The following is a 19,675-nucleotide window of genomic DNA, read 5'->3' on the forward strand; positions in this document are numbered from 1 at the left end:
AACCCCTTGGGAGAGCGCCGATAACGGTGGGCATTCCGGTTCCCCACACCACTACCAGGTAGCACACCACTGCCATTTCCCCTACTGTTTCCGGGCTCTATAGATGTGGCGCTCGTATCGCGCGCATGCGTAGTCAGGGTCGCTCGCTTTTCGCGCGGTGGCTGCTGTCGGGGGGCCCACAGCTCCCCGCCGCGTAACAACACTTCGTCGCACGTAGCGCTGCTTCCTTCCAGAACGCCGCCTGCGGTGCTTCGATTATTCGGCGCACCTTCCGTGCGTTCCGAACGCGCGCCTCGATCGCCTAGCGCGCGCATTCCGCCGCTTGTTTTCAAGGCCTCTCTCTCTGGCTCCTGCGCGTGTGTGCCCGGCGTTGCGTACGAGTGTGTGCGTGGGCTCCGTGTTTTTCCTCGCGACTCTGGGCGCGCTCGGCAGCGGGGCTTTCTCCGCAGCGGGCGGCCGACTTGGTTGGTTGGCGTGCCTGCTCAGCGAGGCAGTTCGCTCTCGCTGGGAGAGAAAGGGGTGAGGCGTTTTTCTTTCTTCTTTTCCTTAACGGGCACGTTCCTGCGCGGCCGCCACCGATTGAATGGCGCGCAGGGGGGGGGGGGGGGGGGATAAGGCTGCGCGAGAAACGGAGGAGAGGTGACCGTGAAATGCGGCGCGCAGCTGGCCTGTGGGCACAGGTGCCTGCGATCTGTCCCGGGTCCCAGGCGCCTTTTTCTTCCTTCCGCCTTCTTCTGTCGTTCTCTTTTTCTCTCCGCATCGCCTATTATTGGTGTTGTTTTTCTGTTACGCTCGCAGGCACGCACGCTCTCCCAGGATCGGGGGAGAGAGAGCAGCGGATAACGATGCCTCGACTGGCTTCGTCTCGGAGCCGGCGCCTCCTAAGCTTGCGGCCGTTGCTGGTTGCGGCTCGAGCCGAATTGCGCGCACCTCCGCGTGTGCGCTGCCGTTCGGCTCGTTCATTGGCGTTGGCCGCGCGCCCGCGGGACTCATTTCCTCTGCCACTTGGCGCCAGTGTGTGTGAGCGGGCATTATCGGCTCTTCGTTCGTTCCGTTGATTGAGCGAAAGGAGAGCGTCCAGCGACACAAGGCGCTCCGACGGCGCGGCGGGCGGTCGTGGCGCCACCATCGCGGCGAGACACGAGCACCGTTCCATCGTTAGTTTTCGGCTCATTCGTATACGGTAAACGGGCTAACAAGGGTACATATGGAGATGCAAGCAATGTAATAGTAGAGAGCTTTAGAATAGGGGGACCCTATTCGATTATGGGCATATCAGGGCGCCCGTGCTCATGCGCAGAACAGTAACGCCCTTCCCTGCGTTGCCGAGGACCAATTTTTTTTTTTTGCTTAGGAGTTGAGAAGGCATTTGAGAAACACTGTGGATGAATTGAAGTCGACCTGTATAAGGTAATAGACTACGGCGTTCTAATGGCAGATATCGTTATCACCGAAAATAGTCTTTAAAACTACAAAAGAGCGCAGATCGAAATGCATGGTCTCGACACCACCGGCTGTTTTCGTCGGTGAACTGCGTGCATATACACCGAATTTTTGTGACTGATTCTAGAGGCTGCGCTACAGTACCGTCCACTTCAAAAGGGCGGCAACCATTCCATCTCGGTGTGGACGTCGCGCGTTGGGGAAAAATTTAGGATTTAATTTTCTCGGCCATAAAAGTAAAGCGCCTTTTGCTGCCGGACAGACGTTAATCATACTCGTATAGCCGGAAATAGCGAGAATATCAATTTTTACCATGAAAATATTTAGGCTTGGCCTCGGGAGAAAGCCAGCTCGGGAAAAAATAACATAAGAAGCATAGTGTTCGCCCATACTTGACACTAACCGTATAGAGCGCTTGCTAAAACAGCGCTCGTTTTTACATTGCTTCGACGCGTATACGTCTCGTCCTGTTTCTGCTGCCGCCGCTAGAGGGACACAGAACGCGCGCAGAAAAGGGCGGCCGCCGCGACGCACTGCGCCATTCTTCCATTTGCTGCGTTTTTATGGGGGAAAAACGCTAAAGGCGCCCGTGTGCTGTGCGATGTCACTGCACGTTAAAGATCCCCAGGTGGTCGAAATTATTCCGGAGCCCTCCACTACGGCACCTCCTTCGTTTCTTATTTCACTCCCTCCCTTATCCATTCCCTTACGGCGCGGTTCGGGTGTCCAACGATATATGAGACAGATACTGCGTCATTTCCTTTCCCCCAAAACCAATTATTATTATTATTATCTCTATCGCTGTTCCCCTCCTTTTGTATGTCATGGTCCCCACTCCGTAGTGCAGGTGCGCGATTCGCATTCGTGAATGGCTTTGCCTTCTATCTTGTACGGCTTTCTTCCAGGGCGGTCGTTTCCTCGTTGCGTTGCCGGTCGGATGATGAGCGGATCCGGTAGCGTACTTCCGCGCAGGGCTTCCGCATATTACGCAACACACTGCTCGCCGATTGGCTTATGGCGTTTGCTTGCAAGCCTTCTAAAGGATTGTTTTCTGCGGCTGCTGCTCCGGCTTACAAAGGTCGGCGTTTGTCGCAGAGCCGGTCGCCTGTAGTGGCGCCTAGTTTATTTAGTTTGACGTAGTGAAATTTGATTTGCAAGCGTTGGCGAAAATTGCAACGGGAAGGCCAGTTACCAGGTAGTGGCGTCAAATGTGGCGTCAGTGGTCTTCGATAGAGAAGCGGGATTGGGGAGAGGTTGGGCCTAGTTTCGCGTCAGTATGGTAAGTGACACTGATAGCGCCCGTGTGTGTCTTTCTTTGCTTCTTCCTGTCCATCGTCCCTTGCGCCGTTCCACCACCGTACAAATGTACCAAATAGCGCGGCAACTCGCTCTTCCAGAAATTAGCTTGTCTGTTTTATTACCTTGCGGAAACAAGTTTAGTCGTTTTAATGCCTAAAAGAAGCGGTCTTTTTCGTCTTTTGTTCGATGAAGGTAGACGCGAAAGTAAGAATGCAAACAAGCGGAATAGTAAAGCGTTTCCAAAATTATCAACAGCGTGAAGGCGACAGGGGACAGGGGAGCACTTCAAACACCCACATCTCTCTCTCTCTCTCTCTCTCTCTCTCTCTCTCTCTCTCTCTCTCTCTCTCTCTCTCTCTCTTTTTTTTTGTCTGAAGTGTTGCTTTGTTCGTCGTATCCTTCGACCCTGTTTGCAGTTTTGAAAATATATGCGCATTAACAAGCTCTGGAATAATACTGCAGTTTATTCATGGGTCCCCAGGAGTAGCTATAGCACTAATTCTACCTCAGGTCTTTGGAATGTTCGGGGGCTGCCGCGTGGGAAGAAAGCAAAAAAAAAAAATATGTGCGATGCTCACAACAGTTTGATGGTCTTTGGTGCAAGTTTTTCTCAACCAAGATCTCGTAACCGTTTCACGATGCATAGAAAGACACGCAAAAAAGAAATGCAGCACCCGGCAGAGGGTAAGTAAGCCTCTTCTATTCCAGGTTTTATTATTATTGTACTCTTCCTCCTCTTCGGTGCGACTCCGAGGGCTCTCCGTCTGGCAGTGTGGTTAGCTGGTTGTGTGCTGCGTACTACAACCACTAGCTGTATTGCCGATACGGCGTGCCGCTCCCATCGTCCCGCTACGGAGAAGCTCGTCTCGTGGCGTCTTCGACGTGAGTACCCCCCGGTGACAGCCTTGTCGTCTCTGAGCCCCGTGCTACTGGGAGAGGCGTGGTTTTTTTAATGATAATTATGATATAGTAACTGTTTGGCACTTCCCCTGTTTCACTCTGGTCCATAGATAGTTACCGTTGCCGAGTCGCTTTCCTGCCGAGACGTTGGTATGGGCGATATGTATTGTGCGGACAGCCGTCAAAATTTCTAGCGTTCATGAAACTATAGCTAGCCAGTGCCCTCTGCACGAATATGATTTTACTTCTAAGGCAGTCACGCGTGGGTAATGAACAAAGCCCTTGTTTATTTTCTCGCTCATCGTTTTAATATGTCCTCTTGGCGTGTGTTGGTATGAGCACCTAGGAAAAAAAGTTATTGGTTTAGCGCAACTATCAGTTCCACGTTGATGCGTGCTGGTTTCTGTCATGGGTGTTACCCCAGTCTCCGTTGATATCTGTTACGGATTAGCCTTCCGCTACTTCGATACACTGGCGTGGCTGTGTTTTTCAGCTCTTCCTGTCGCGTTTTTGTAGGTTACAAATCTGTTCTGAACAAATCTGTACAAATCTGAACAAATGTCTGCGGTGCGGAGAGTTTGCTACGTGAAGATAAACGAGCCTTCGCTTGTTACCGGGCGTGTATATCCTTTGTTGATGATTTACGGCAAGGACGGTTGATCTAATCAACACTGTACAGTTTAATCGCAAATGACCATCTTATTCGAGAGCGCGTTTTTGCCTTTCCTTACTACGTGGCATCTTAGTCTGCTTCTCCCGGCTGCAGCATATATAAAATTGATGTCCGGTCGCCTGGCGCCGGTGTGATCGATCACGGCAAAGATGCTGCCGCTTCTCCGCCTGCACAATTAATCACATCCTGTCCCCGTTGTTGTTGTCTCTCCGCAGTGCTGCCTACGTGTCCTTCGGGGCCTGCTGATGCGGCTGCAGGGCGACCCCAACAACCTGCACGGCTTCGAGGTGGATAACCACGTATACCTGCTCATGAAGAAGATCGCCTTCTGAGGGCTGCCAAGGGAGGCCTCTCCTGTTGCACACTGCCTCGTCATCCGTTCTCATCAAGTCACGCAAATATTTCCCATGGCTGATTTTGTCAGTAATTAAAGCCACACATCATTTTGGTACTGGAACTGATGTTCACCTTTTTTTTTGTTCTTGTTTGCTAATTCCTTCTTGTGGTTCGATTCCACGACGACACATGTACAGACCGCAGAAAGCTTGTCTGCAACGCCCCAGTCGCTTGCTACGGACCGTAAGAGCAGGTGATAAAGCCGCTGCGCATAGCAAGGCAGCGAAATATGGTGCAGACCCGGGATGTACAGATAACGCTGAGCACCTGTAGAATGTTAAGTATCCGGACCGATGCTCAAGAGAACAAACTCTAAGTGTAGCTGCACATGTTCGCATTCAGCCCGTTTCGAACGACTTATTACGTACTCCTTTTAAACAGCGCAGAAGACGCGGACGGAGAAGGGACACACAGGACACACACACAGCGCTGACTCTCAACTATCAACTTATTACGGCTTCGTCTGCAGTCCGGAACGCGTCCAGAACACGTTGCTCAGGCTTTCAAGACAAGCGCTTAACCGTCTCTGCGTGCGCATCTATTTATTTATAATTAGCTCTGAATAGTAGGCCCCGCTTGCTTTCATGTTATGCATGACCGTGTAAGGCAAAAGACGTTGGCCTTTCTGGTGCCTAGCAAATGCAAAGGTAAGCTGGGAGCAGCAAGCGACATCCAACGACGAAGCTATGTTTGCTGTTTTGAGGAGGACAACGCTATCCGCCGTTAAGCAGGTGAGTACTAGGAGGGACCGGGACGTTGCCAGGAGCACGTAATTTCGTGTTGCATGCGTGCATGTGTGTCCTATGAGACCGGAAGCAAAGAAGCAAGGGAAATAAACCGCTCGCTGTGAGGGACGGGAAGAGAGCAGAGTGAGTTGCTGAACAAAGAGTGATTTCATCGCTGATATTAAGAGGAAGCTGATATGGGCAGGGAATGTAATGGTAAAACAAGATTACCGATGCCCTTTTGGAGTAACGAAGTGAATTTCAAAAGAAGGCAAATGTAGCAGGGTGTAACGTCAGACGGGAGGATAAGATTGGAAATTTTGTGAGGATAATGTTGAAGTTTTAAGTGGAGATAAAAGGGGGAGGGGGTTATAACGACCGTGAATAACTGGTTGGAACCGCCGCGGTGGCTCAGTGGTTAGGCGTTCGGCTACTGATCCGGAGTTCCCGAGTTCGAACCCGACCGCGGCGGCTGCGTTTTTATGGAGGAAAAACGCTAAGGCGCCCGTGTGCTGTGCGATGTCAGTGCACGTTAAAGATCCCCAGGTGGTCGAAATTATTCCGGAGCCCTCCACTACGGCACCTATTTCTCTCTTCTTTCACTCCGTCCTTTATCCCTTCCCTTACGGCGCGGTTCAGGTGTCCAACGATATATGAGACAGATACTGCGCCATTTCCTTTCCACCAAAAACGAATTTAAAAAATTTAAAAAAAATCACTGCTGCGACCGTCCGAGGACCAACTCTGTCAGCGGGTCGGGTCAAGATGGTCCGGTGCACAGGATAGCGAAGTTCGGGGAACACGACCCGTATACCCTCAGTGCCAGCGGTATTGGGCACGTTTAGTCGTAATTGCGTGCTTATTGTGGTCATGGGTAACGAATACAGAGCATGCCATTTATCTGACCACGTGTTCCGTGCGTACGGGTTGCGTTAGCGGCGTGGAAGTGACCTTGCCCGATTCGCACAAAATACGCAGGTTAATGCAGCGTTGCCGCTGCGGTCCAATTGGGTAGCTCACTTTAAAATGGTGGCGTTCTCTTTCAGTTCGCTCATTCTCATCCAACCACACAAGCTGGCAATTTCTAGGTGGTCAAGCCTAGCTAATACACACGTTTTCATCATAGCAACAACACCTGCTGGAGCAGTTCTCCAGCTTTTCTCTCCTAACAGTTTTCCGCGTTGAAATAAAAAAGAAATACTGGTAATGAACTCAATATTGTCATCAGTATTTAAAGAAAAGTTTTCACGGGCCAGCGCCGAAGTATTTTGACTTATTGTCAGTTGGCGCAGCCTGTTAAGCTGCTCAGACTAGGCGCTTCCCCTCGCTTGTCTAAAGCTGTCGTCAAGACGCGCGGCAGGGTGCCGTAGCGCATGCTATTACGTATGCAAACCTTTTGATTAAAATTATAGTCTGCAATATCCTGACACATCATGTCGGCCGTTCTGTCGATGCAGTTGACTCGTAGACTCATTTCTGCGAGTGCCGCTGAATCGCTTCTGGTCCTTCGCATTTGCGAGCGCTTCACTGTTCCTAATAAGGTTACCTTGATTACGTGACGTTCCCCCAGCCGATCAGCGCTTTCTCGATTACGTCACTACGTCGCGAGACTACCATCTGGCCAATTGCACTGGGCTTTCAAAGGCGATCGGAGTTAGCGCCCTTTGGGGTGAAGGCCGCTCAGCTGTTGCTGTCGTGGACTCTTCAGATGACAGCGAAAAGTCGCTAAGTATTTTATGTTTCACAGCGACAGCTGGAATAGAGGCTTTATTCACTTCAACTGAGGTCTGCGACGTTGTTAAGGTGCAATTGAAAACATTTGCCCACAAGGTGCATCGCTTAATAATTGGTTTTTTTTTTTGGTGGGGGGGGGGAGGAAATGGCGCAGTATCTGTCTCATATATCGTTGGACACCTGAACCGCGCCGTAAGGGAAGGGATAAGGGAGGGAGTGAAGGAAGAAATAGGTGCCGTAGTGGAGGGCTCCGGATTAATTTCGACCACCTGGGGATCTTTAACGTGCACTGACATCGCACAGCACACGGGCGCCTTAGCATCGCTTCGCTCCGATAAAAAAAAAAAAAAGCCTGGTAGACCCCTTTCCGTTTTTCTCCAGTCTCTCAGATCGACTCCATAGAAGTCAGCCCAGCTCTATTCCCAGCTGTTAATTCCCGCCGCTTCTGCTCTCCTTCTGCAAGTTGCGCCATCCTCGTGTATTCCTCGTTAAAAGGGTCGCCACGTGCCCTTTCGCAACACGCGTAGGAGGCGTCGCCAGCGCCGCATCGTGTCAGCCCTGGGTACTAATCTATCGACCACCCCCGCACTTAGTGGGTCGAGAGCCGTTCTGCTATTTCGGGAAAGCCCGCCGCTGCCACTCTTCTTCCGGGTTTCCCCGTGCACCGTCGTCTTCCCCATACGCAGGCCTTCTTTCCTCGTGATAAATGGGGCGGCCGGTAATTTGTAACGTTTTCTGCATGGCGGAGCCCTGAGGAAAAGCGGGACGACGAAGAACAAATCAGGGCCGCGCGGCACACGGTTTGCTTATGCTGTTCCCCTTCCGCTCTGCCGGCCCCATTGTGGCAGCAGCCGGAATTGTCGCTCGTCCTGACCTCGTCGCGGTTGCAGCGGAGAGGCGTCGCACGCTTCTACTCGTCATCAGTTACAGCCCGGTGGCGGCAATCTGTCTCCCGTCTCGGATCGGCAACCCTTTCGTTGCAGCGATGAAGAGCGCGCGTTCTATTCCTTATGTGCGGATATCAACGTTCGTAATTTAGGAACACGAACTTTTTTAAATGCACCATGAAATGACTTCGATGGCCGTATTCTGGTGCAGCAGATCTGTAGAGGTGGTCTTTGTGGGTATAATTCGAGCCAAATTTGAAAGCTGTGCGAGAAATAACTCTTGAAAATCGCTGCTCGCAGTAGCTTGTCCAGACTGCCCACTGACGTCATGGGTGCAGGGGACGCTCGGTGAGGTGTTGCCCTGATCGGTTGCGATGTATTGGGAGCAGCGATTTTTAATAATTATTTCTAAATTATAGAGTCCACGCAGAGCTTTTAAAATCTGACTCGAATACCCCCCTCTACAGATATGTTCCGCTAGAATATGACCATCGAAATCATTTCAGGGTCCCTTTAAGTTCTTTACGAACGATTTGTTGAGAGTCAGGCCGCTTAACCTGTAGGAGTCGTAGTGTGAGTTCATCTGAAATTGTCATAGAAATAGAATGCGTGGAAAGGCCAGGTATCTCAGTCGCGCGCAGCAGTGCAGTATTATTCTGAAATAACGACGAAAATAGTTTTAACTGACATGGATGCATCGCAGCATAGCGACGCATGTCACGTGGAAAGAGGCGGCACTGTAGTGACGAAACAGTGCTTGAATTTCGAATGGTGCCTGCTCTGGGGGTTGGCAAAATGGAAGCAACCGAGTCTGGCAAATGGTGACGGCTAGCGATGAGACTGAACGTTATCGCGCCGGACAGGTTCCTGCGCAATTATAAGATAGTTATCCCTGAGTGTTAAAAAAAACACGGACGCCGAGCAGTTAAAGATATCGTTTCGGCTGCTAGCACGTGGGTCTTGTCCCCGGGGCCTTGTTGCTTGGAGCCGAAACTTCATCGTTAGCTGGTCGGTCGGTGTCCGTGCCTTTTTATCCAGTGTGTCCCTCGGCCAGATATGTCGTAGCCTTGACTTCAAATTTCGAATGTCTGGAACTTTCCTACTTTACATGATAAATGACTGACGTGGGTGATGCTCAAGAAAGGACAATGAGGAAGCGGAATACAAAATGAACGCTGCTGGCCGACGCGATAAAGAGGGTAAGAAAGGGTGGCAGGAGTTTCTCTCTGCGGTTACTCGTCTGGTTTAGTTGCAGGTAAGTGCGTTAGGCGACGCCGTCGTGTTATTGTCACCTTGTCTGACTTCGAGAACTGCTTTCGGTGTATGATTCAATTCCTTCGAAGCCACAGCCCACAAGGGTTAGTAGCGGGTGGATACCAAGAACATCTGTCCACTCTGTGATGGCAGGAGCCAGCAGTCTGGGTAAGTTTTTACTGCAATAGCATTACCAGTGGCTCTTGGCGAACGTGCCGGCGTCGTCTGCGTGAAGCCTTCACCTTCCAAAAGCACCAGCCACCGCACCACCCTATTTAGGGGGTTGCCCATGCAGCCGCAGCCTACCACCTTAATCCTTTAAAAGGGTCATCCACAACCCATCCACATAAGCCTACCCTCCAGAAGCGCCACCTATCTCCACCCATAGAAGCCCACGCAGCAGCCGAAGGAAAAATTGGCTGCGGCTTAGCTAAGGTTAAGCCTAGATATCTCGAAGCGAAAAGGTTCGGTGATGCTTATGGTTATGCTTTATGATTTAGCCTATGGTTATGCTTGCGGTTTAACTTATGATTATGCTTTATGATTTAGCCTATGGATATGCTTACGGTTTAACTTTGCTGCGTCGTTTAGCGAGACGCGATTCGAGTGTCTCGGACGCTCGTTGAGCTTTCAGCCTTTCATTTATTCGCTCCTTTTCAGCCAACTCCCGTAGTAGCACTTCTGTATCGGTAGTATCACTCCTTTTTCCTTCCATGTTGAATGCGCACGCCTATTCTCTGGCAAGCGGTTATATAGTCGGCCTCCGCGATAAACGGGCTTGCGGCGAACGTCAAACGATGACGCATAGCGCGCGGCAGTGGCCACCTGCGCCGCGCGTGACGCCACGCGCGGCAGCGGCGAAAGGTCAGGAGGCGGCCACCTGCGCCGTGCGTGACGTCACTCGTGCTCCGACATACGCCGGCTCGCGCGAAGCGCGGTGTTGACTAGCGTAGTGAAGCTTTTCGCTTCAAAACCTACGCGAAATCGAAATCAAATATGCAGTAGGAAAGCCCGCTTGTCCTCCAGAAGTACCGCTGCCTAGCTAAGGGACGGCACACACACCCACTACAGCCCTGTATAGGAAGCCTTAGCTTAGAGCAAAAGTTTAAAAGTAACCATCGAGCGTAAATCCAACTGCTATCGCAGCTTTCGAACGTCACGTTTCGCGATCGTCGTGTCAAATTTTTTACAGCGAAAGCTGTTGTAGCTTTGATTTAGCTTTGATTTAGCTGCCTTCTAGCGTGGAATCAACAGCGCCAGGCGTAAGACCTTATTTACTTACTCAATTAAATTGATTAGACTTAATCGAATTTAATTAAATTCAGTTGCCACCTGCCACGGTTGTCAGTTGGCAAAGTGGAGAAAATGAAATTTCCTTTTCCATGTTCAGAACAGAAATGACAGGGTGGTGTGAGAGAGAAGCTATAACAACTTTCGCTGATTAATGCGCTATGCCGGTATAGGACTAGTTCTACCAATTCTGGGTATCACAAGCTTCACCGGTGGCTCTGTTTGGAACAGCCTCCTGCCGGGGCAGTGGCGCAGCGCTTAACCGGTGCACCTGTGCACCAGGAGTTAGGGGTATATGACCACTTCCCGCGGTCTATGAATGAAATTAGGGAATGGCCAGTTCCGCATATTTGGCCATGTAGGCAGAACCTTGGTGACAGGCAAGGATACTTGCGCGGGAGGGATCTCTGATGCTGTCGCATTGCACCCTTAGGCGAAGGTTAGTTGTCAGGTGATGGTGAAATAAAGACCAGTATACGTGTCTGCAAAGTGATACGCGAACAGGACGCTGAAGGGACCCATTTGGGCAATCGCCTCATACCCTTAACCCATACATGTCTAGCGTCCTTTATGTAGGACACCGCCTTTTTGCGCAGTAACTCTAAAAGTTTAATGCATAATATCTTGCGCCCACTAGCGTAGGTTCAAGAGGGTCTAAAATTTTTCTGCGCAAGGTTTCGATTGTGTGCGTTAAGATTCATGCGTTGTATGCTTTTAGAAAGATCCGCCGGTCTTCTCTGGACGCAATTTTTGAAATTGACGCCATCGACTACATCGTAACTCTGAAAAGGAAAACAACAAAATTTACGCATTGTCATAAGGGAACCACCGCGCGTGATGAAAAATGTGATTTTAAAGTCGATGTCAAATGTTTGAAGCTTCACCGCGCGTAACAGGTAGCGAACTGCCAAGTATCCAAAATTGTAGGATGGCTCAAACGTATTGAGAAAAAAATTTTCGCCGATGAAAGAGTTATTCTGAACTGTGAAGGGAAATAAACGTTTGATATCGAAATATTTTTTTTTTCAAATTTCTGAAGTTTCGTCATATATGGGTTAGGGCAAAGCTGAAGTGTCTTAAGTTTTGAAGTAATGTCAAGAAATGCTCTCTTCTTAAAGGGCAAACAAATGGATTGGTATATGGCTGGATGGAAGATAGGAGCGTCCCCTTTGAAACGGTGTGGTGGCGTGCACTTGCCACCAATTTTGGCTTTTTTTTTCTTCAACAGTGTTAACGGCCTATAAACTCTCCATTTTCATTGAATGCAGTTTTAATCCGGTACTTCTAACCCTATGACACCTCTCTGCTTTTGAGCCACAAGTCTTCTAATCGCTATTGGGTCATTCCACGCCAAACGCCCAGACGTTACGCTCGACCATCTCCAATTTGGTCGAAAAAGTTCACGCAAACTTTTCCAAATGTGCGCAATCAAAGTCTGAAATATTTTACCGGAAACAATATATTCTTGAGGAGAGCGCAGTCTGAACATTTAGAAACTAGAAACCAGGCACTGCTCAATAATTTATTTAAAAGTTTGAATTTTCAGAAAAACCCACAATTTTTTTCAGTGGCATTTGCGCAGATTCCGTCTTTCGATATAAATCGGACACCCGCCGCGGTGACTCAGTGGTTAGGGCGCTCGGCTACTGATCCGGAGTACCCGGGTTCGAAACCGACCGCGGCGGCTGCGTTTTTATGGAGGAAAAACGGTAAGGCTCCAGTGTGCTGTGCGATGTCAGTGCATGTTAAAGATCCCCAGGTGGTCGAAATTATTCCGGAGCCCTCCACTACGGCACCTCTCTCTTCCTTTCTCCTTTCACTCCCTCCTTTACCCTTCCCTTACGGCGCGGTTCAGGTGTCTAACGATATATAAGACAGATACTGCGCCATTTCCTTTCCCCCTAAAACCAATTATTATAGTTTCGTGGCACTAGCGGAATTCCAAGTCGAAAATTTTCGTGTGTACATCGAAGTAAAAAAAAAAAACACTAAATTTGCAAAAAAGTGCATCTTGAGCCAAAAAGGGTCGTTAATTTCACCCTGATATGGTCTAAGTAAAAATACAAACAATAACGGGTTACATATAATAGTTTATTGCCTTTTTTATGAAATTTTTATCGAGGTAATTTTTGTTTAAATAATAAGAATAATAATTGGTTTTGGGGGGGAAAGGAAATGGCGCAGTATCTGTCTCATATATCGTTGGACACCTGAACCGCTCCGTAAGGAAAGGGTAAAGGAGGGAGTGAAAGAAGAAAGGAAGAGAGGTGCCGTAGTGGAGGGCTCCGGAATAATTTCGACCACCTGAGGATCTTCAACGTGCACTGACATCGCACAGCACACGGGTGCCTTAGCGTTTTTCCTCCATAAAAACGCAGCCGCCGCGGTCGGGTTCGAACCCGGGAACTCCGGATCAGTAGTCGAGCGCCCTAACCACTGAGCCACCGCGGCGGGGCTCGTACTGCAGGCAAGAATGGGAACGTCGTGTATTCGAACAGGTATTCGTGGGGAAAAAATTTTCTTAACGCTGCTGTGGCGGCACATGCCCAAGTGAGCTAGTTGTTCGGTGTGGTTCTGTCGCAGTCAGTCGTTGTTGTCAGCTCCATGACAGACGTAAGCACAAACGTAAGAGCTTGTGAGCCGCTGATCTGGAGATTACCAGAACAATCCGGTATTGAAGCAATCTGCGACGCAGCAGAACCACGTGGTACCTGACCTTTTGGTCGCCGGAGGCTCATGCCCGGTTGCATCCGATGTGATGTGCTTGTTGTATTTGATTTAATCGGTGCAATTTCTGCATTAATACTCCAGCGACAACTGTAGACGAGCCACTATGCTGGCGAAGCACCTTCATGTGAGAGACACACCTATGCGCGAGCGGGCCGCGTCCATCGCTACAGCGTCTCGCGTTACTCGTCGGAGCGGCGTGCACTTCGCACCTTCACGTGCATGCGCTCAGAGATCTTATTCAGACATAAATAAAGCACTTGTTATGCGCCTGATATGCCGACTGGTCAGCCCTCCTCGTGGTCCATGCGAGACAGCACGTTGAATACCCTTGTTTTTCTTCTCTTGGCAACCCCGCACCAAAGCGGGTCTGTTCGAATTTCGGAAGCGAAAACGATATCGTTTATTGCATACCATCCGCCGAATGTCGAGCGATATCTTCTTTAGCTCCAGCCCTAAAAATGCATGACAGCGAACGACGGCAAACGAAATTATCTGGCCATAAGTGTCGTGCCATGCCAGTTGCCGTGTTCGGCGGTGAAGAGGCGTTAAAAGCAAACGCAACTCGCTGCGCGAGAGCTCAGGTTCAAAAATTCTTTTCTCGGTTTAAACAAAAATTACTTCGATGAAAATTTCAGGAATAAAAAGCAATAATTTTTTACGTAACCCGCTATTGATTGTATTTTTACTTGTACCACCTCAGGGTCACATTAAAGATAACTTATGGCTCAAAGCGCACTTTTTTGCAACTTCGTATTTTTTTAACTTCTATGTGCGCAGTTTCATCACCTGTAGCATTAGTTATCGGTACCAGACATCTAGAGAAGCAAGACGACTATTTCTGAGTTTCTGAGAGGAAGTTGTTATTTAAAAAAACGACAAAATGGTAGATTTTCATGTTGTTTTTCAATGTTTGAAAAACTTTTATGCCGTAATGCGCTGCATGCTCCGATTTATATCGAAAGCCGGAATCTGTGCAAATGCCACTGGAAGAATTGTGGAGGGTTTTCCAAAATTTGAATTTTTTATTAATTATTGAGCAGTTCCTGGTTTCTAGCCTTTCTAAATGTTCAGACTGCACTCCCCTCACGAATAAATTGTTTTCGGTAAAAATATTTCAGGCTCTAGTTACGCACGTTGACGTAATTTTTTCATGAATATTGTTGAACAAATTGGAGATGATCGAGCGCAACGTCTGGGGCTTTTGGCGTGGAATGACCCTTCTTGCTAACTTCTGCCGCAGATTCATTCACAAGACCGTTGTTATCTCTAAACCCGAAAGACTCAGGGAGGGTGAGTGCTCCTGCGTCGACATCCGGATGAATGCCACCAGATTTTAGTATGAGATGTTCAATTGTTTCTACACGTTTACCACACACTGCACATGTATCACCTCCTGGGCTCGATTCTCTTTTTGTAGCTTCGTGCTCTAAGACACCCTTATCTAGGTGCCTCTTGAGTTATCATTATCGATTTCTTCCAGATTTGCCTTTTCAATTTCTATATAGTTCTATACAGTTCTACAAAAATTTCCTATTAAGCAGCACCACGTATAAGCAAATAGAAATTTTTTAAGAATGAATAAAACGTAACTAAAATATTCAATTAAATTTTTACAGGGGTACTGAGAACGCATCCATCCAATTTGATATATTAAGTTCTATGAGTCACTGGGTATGTTGATGATTGTCAGGAAAAAAATTGCAAATTGGTTTTTTGGGGAAAGGAAATGGCGCAATATCTGTCTCGCATATCGGCCGACACCTGAACCGCGCCGTAAGGGGAGGGATAAAAGGAGAGAGTGAAAGAAGAAAGGAAGAAATAGGTGCCGTAGTGGAGGGCTCCGGAATAATTTCGACCACCTGGGGATCTTTAACGTGCACTGACATCGCACAGCACACGGGCGCCGTTGCGTTTTCGCCTCCATCGAAACACGGTTGCCGCGGTCGGGTTCGAACCCGGGCACTCTGGATCAGTAGCCAAGCGCCCTAAACACTGAGCCACCGCGGCGGGTCGAATGTTTGTCAGGCAGCAAAATACATTTATTGCTGAGAAAATTGGATTTAAAACTTTTCCCGCCACCAGACTCGTGACGCATTCACCGAGAAGGACTCCGTGATTTCCGCTTTGAAGTTAATGTCGGTGCTGCTTAACCTCTGGGATACGCATTCACGAAACTGGTGACAGAACGCAGTTTGCTTGAAAAATTGGTTGCAGGTGGAGTCACCTGCTGACTTAATTTTTTTTTTCTCAGTTTCTAGCTTCAAAAGTTCCTCTTCGTGGGAAAGTAGCGTTTCCGTAGTTTGAATGCGGCAGTCTATTGATACAAATCGACTTCAGGTTGTCATCACTGGCCCTTTAAAAAAAAAATGAGCAGTTCTATTCCCCTTTCTCGAAATAAATTTTTCCGCCCTTTTCTTTTTACAGCCACACGCTAATCATCTGCCCTGTTCCCAATGTGTGTGTTACCTTTTAGGTTACGTTTTGAGAGACCTTTGAGTGAAAATCGCTGTTACTTTAGGTGTGAGACCATTAGCTGCGAGGCGAGCGAGGAGTATTACCCAGGAGGTATACAGGACAGGCCTACTACATCTTTGACAGAGGACAGAACCACGCGGTTCGGGTGCTGTGCGGCGCGCTGGCAGGAACCTTGCAGAGCACACGGTCGCTGTTTAAACTAAAAAAAAAAAAGTTGCTGTCACGTCTACGATTTCTGAGCGAGACTGTTGTAGGCATGCGTTGAGGAGCCTCCGTGTGTGATCGAGAGATATATTAAATCGACAGCTGCATGGACGCCACAATTGGGATTTTGCGCGAATTGAACGAATGTCGAGGGGGAGCCTCAGTCCGCAAGCCAAAGTTTCGCCAATCTTTCGAAACGTTGGCTAGCGGGCTGATGTCCCCTACCGCGTCTTATTCAATTTGTTTTAAGTTGTTAAGAATCCTCCTGCCTTCAGTCTTCCTTGGAAGGTGGTGGGTCGAAGTTAGTCTATAGTGCCACAAAATCTCCTAGAAGGTTGTTTCACTGGCGCTTGGGTTACGCCACGGCGCAGACCGCGCCAAAAGTCTCTTCCCTGCATAGGATTGCTTCGAGGCGTCCATGGTGTTGTTACGCCCGTACCAGGCTTTGAAACCAACATTTTGACAGATTTGCCTGTCTTTCCACGAGCTGGACCTAACGTATAGTTAAACACGTAAACAAACTCACACGTAGGCGTAGCGTAGTGCTGGCTGTCATTTGCTGGAGAAGCCACTGTGAATGTAGGTTGTCATCTGGTGCGCACTAAGTGGCCTACGCCGCCAACTGTTGCCTTGGTACAGACGTCGCAGAATGCTGGCTAAGTATTTAATGAAGACCATTAGAAGGCTATGCAGGTGAAAGGCACGTCCTCGTGTTTCGAGCTGTCGCAATCTGCAGCAATCCGCCTTCGCGCAGAACACGAGCTTGCGCGCGGAGGGCTCCGCATGGCTTTTCGAGATGGACGCAACAACTGTCAGGGAACGTGTCATCGCTGAACTTAAACGTCACTGATTTTCGTTACCTCAGACGTACTGCTTGAAGTACTGCTGCTGCTACTAGTGTTACTGCAACTATGGTTGTTACTACCAACACTACAACGACGACTCCGTGAACACTGCAAAACCTCCGAGGAATAAGCTGTCAATGGCATATCGTTTTTCGGAGATGTAACTTTAGCATTGACATACATAAAAAAAAGTCTGATGGGCAGTAGCGAGGACACTGATCAAGTGAAATTCACTAGCATCATACGAAACCGTGCGGAGATCGAAAATGCGACGTATGCGTACACAACCAGGAACTTAGACTGACGCCTTGAAGAAAGAGCTACAAAAAGGGCACTTAATGCGAGGACGGCAAAAAAAAAACAGCAAAAAACGCGGACGACTGAGACGGAAGAGAGCGTAGAAGCACAGCGCTGCAAAGGTAAAAGTTCGGGCTTTTTTGTTCTATTTTACCGTGAAAAACCAACCTTGTAGGCTCACCTCTACCCTTGAAATAAAAAGGAAAATACGCACGACACGAGTGATGACCAGCAGCTCAACGAATCGAGGTTGAGGTTGAGGTGTTGAATGCTACAGGTGGGTGTTTTTAAATGGTCACAGCAGGAACGGACTATGGCCTACTGTGATTGAATGTGTGCGTAGATGGTGTCTTCCGGGGTGGACTACTTTATACTGTGAGTGAATGCGTGTATGGAGTGTGGCACTACACTGGCCTATGTTCTACTGTGACTGAATATGTGCATAGATGGTGACTTCTGGAGTGGACTGTGTGGATTGATTGCGTGCATAGATGGTGACTGCGGGAGAGATTGTGTGCTATTATAAGAGACTGTGCGCTTAGCGGGGTAGATGCGGCATTGTTAATATCGAAGGGACGCTGCGGTGGAGCAATTGCCGGCAGATAAAGCAAGGCTCAACGAATCCTCCTGACACATTCACACCTTCATCTTGGCGATGTACCTTCAATGCTGTAACTTCCAAGCATGTCTACCACGGCAATGCAGATTAAAGAAAAATATAGAGAAAGTTACTTGATAGAGAGTATATATTTTTTCATCGTAATCGTCGCTGAGAGTACGGGCGTCTGGTGCTCTCAGTTACGTGTAGTGGACGCTTCGACGCGCTCTTCTTAACGGCGAGCTGCGCGTGTCCCTGTAGCGCCGCCGTTCTCGGTGAAAGGGAGCGGTGGTGGGGGGGGATTCCTACTAATGGTGTGTTACTGCATTTTCTCGTTCACCCTAATCGCCGCCGGTGTGCGCCCGCCTTAAAATTACCCTCCGACGGGCCCACATCCGTAATCGAGCTTCGCCACGGTATGTAGTGAGCTGAAATATTCAGAGCGCTCCGCGAGTGTTTCCCGACGATTTAAGAAAACGAATTACGGGAGAAGGTCCAGCGCGCGCGCGCGCGCGCGCGCACTGTCCTCGATGTCCGCTGTCCATTCGCAATGGAGCCTCGCATCAAGACGGCGTTCGTGCTGGGTCTCATCGAAGGGATTCTGTTAATCCTTTTTGGCGTGTGCGTCACCTTTGAAAAACCAGTCCAGCCTAGGCATGTTGCAGCTGTCGAGGGAGACCTCAACGACGCGAGTTTCAACCGCTACTATCCAAGTGAGTGGTATGGTATACCCGACTGGACATCGCCCACGATGTTCGTGGTGGCGCTGAATAATCACGGATGGTAGAAAACTCTAACTTAACTAAAGTGCACGTATGCCCCCTTTCTGAACATTACCTCGCTTCGCCTGAAACTTCGTGCTCCTTCTGGGAACACTTTGTGCTCCTGATAGAGAATTGTGTCCACAGCCTGTAGTCGCATACCCAGCAATACTGGACAAAAGCATTCTCGAGCGGGAAACCCTTTATGAACGCAATTTTTTCATATAATGTGAGGCTTCACTATAACAATCAATATACCCGCAGATCACTCGACGGCAGTCTTGTATTTTTTTTTCTATTCACGTTTTTGCTATCGTCAGAAGCGTTCCTTATTGATTTTCTATGGCAGTCTCAACTATTCGATGCGATCGCTGGAAAGAAACTCTTTAAAAGAAAGATTTCGCTACATATCAGAATAATGAACCATTACCTTCGATATTTCCAATTTTCAAAATTTTTCCCCGAGAAGGCTGGACTTGAACACGTGCCTATCGAACGCAGTTTTGAAGACTAGCAGTGTTTGGTAAGTTCTTGCTATCTACGTGGTTTATGCTGACGTTATCGCCGTGGCTACCAAAACACTCAAGGCACTGTATTCTTTCTTTTACAGCTCTGGCTGTATCAGCCTAGTTCGTGCCGTTTTGCGTTTTCGTAGTCGTTGGTGTCGTGTCGTCATCCTAATCCCATGTACCCCCTCCCCCCCCCCCCCCCCCTCCCCAGCGTAGGAGTTCACAAGAGTAGGAAAACTCACAGTAAAAAAGATTGTTCCCTGGGCGCTTAGCGGAAAAATTGTCCCGCTTTGGCGTCTGGCTGTGAAGCCTCGAGGAAGAGGAGCAAAGTGGAGAGGAAGAAAAATCTAGAGGGGCAGGACAGGGAGGAAGTGAAGAGAGGGAGAGTTAGTGGGAGGCGACACGGATGGCGACAAAGAAACCTCGGTGGCCAGACAGAGTCTAGGAGTGGGGAGAGTGGCGAGGGGTTACGACGTGGCACACACTGATTGCTGCATTTGGTCAAGTGTGTGGAGAGAGGAACGGCAAGTCACGAGGTGATTGATGGACTGGATCACACCACCCGCCACCGTCTGCGGGGAACTCTAATGCTAACGCATACCCTGACGCTTGAATCGCATTGATCATCCGGGATTTCTTTTTCTTTCAGCGACAA

At 48.9% G+C, this 19,675-nt stretch overlaps 1 protein-coding gene across 1 annotated transcript in view; it reads left to right on the forward strand.

Moving 5' to 3' along the window:
• Polr2H (DNA-directed RNA polymerases I, II, and III subunit Rpb8) overlaps positions 1-4,772 on the forward strand; it is a gene marked incomplete in the record, with an annotated part of 87,254 nt that extends 82,482 nt beyond the window's left edge. Inside the window, 1 exon segment of the mRNA XM_077626846.1 lies at positions 4,531-4,772. Coding sequence (XP_077482972.1) covers positions 4,531-4,561 — 31 coding nt within the window.
• Positions 4,773-19,675: the final 14,903 nt, after the last annotated feature.

Source organism: Amblyomma americanum, chromosome 6 (genome assembly GCF_052857255.1).
Source record: "Amblyomma americanum isolate KBUSLIRL-KWMA chromosome 6, ASM5285725v1, whole genome shotgun sequence".
NCBI lineage: Eukaryota > Metazoa > Arthropoda > Arachnida > Ixodida > Ixodidae > Amblyomma > Amblyomma americanum.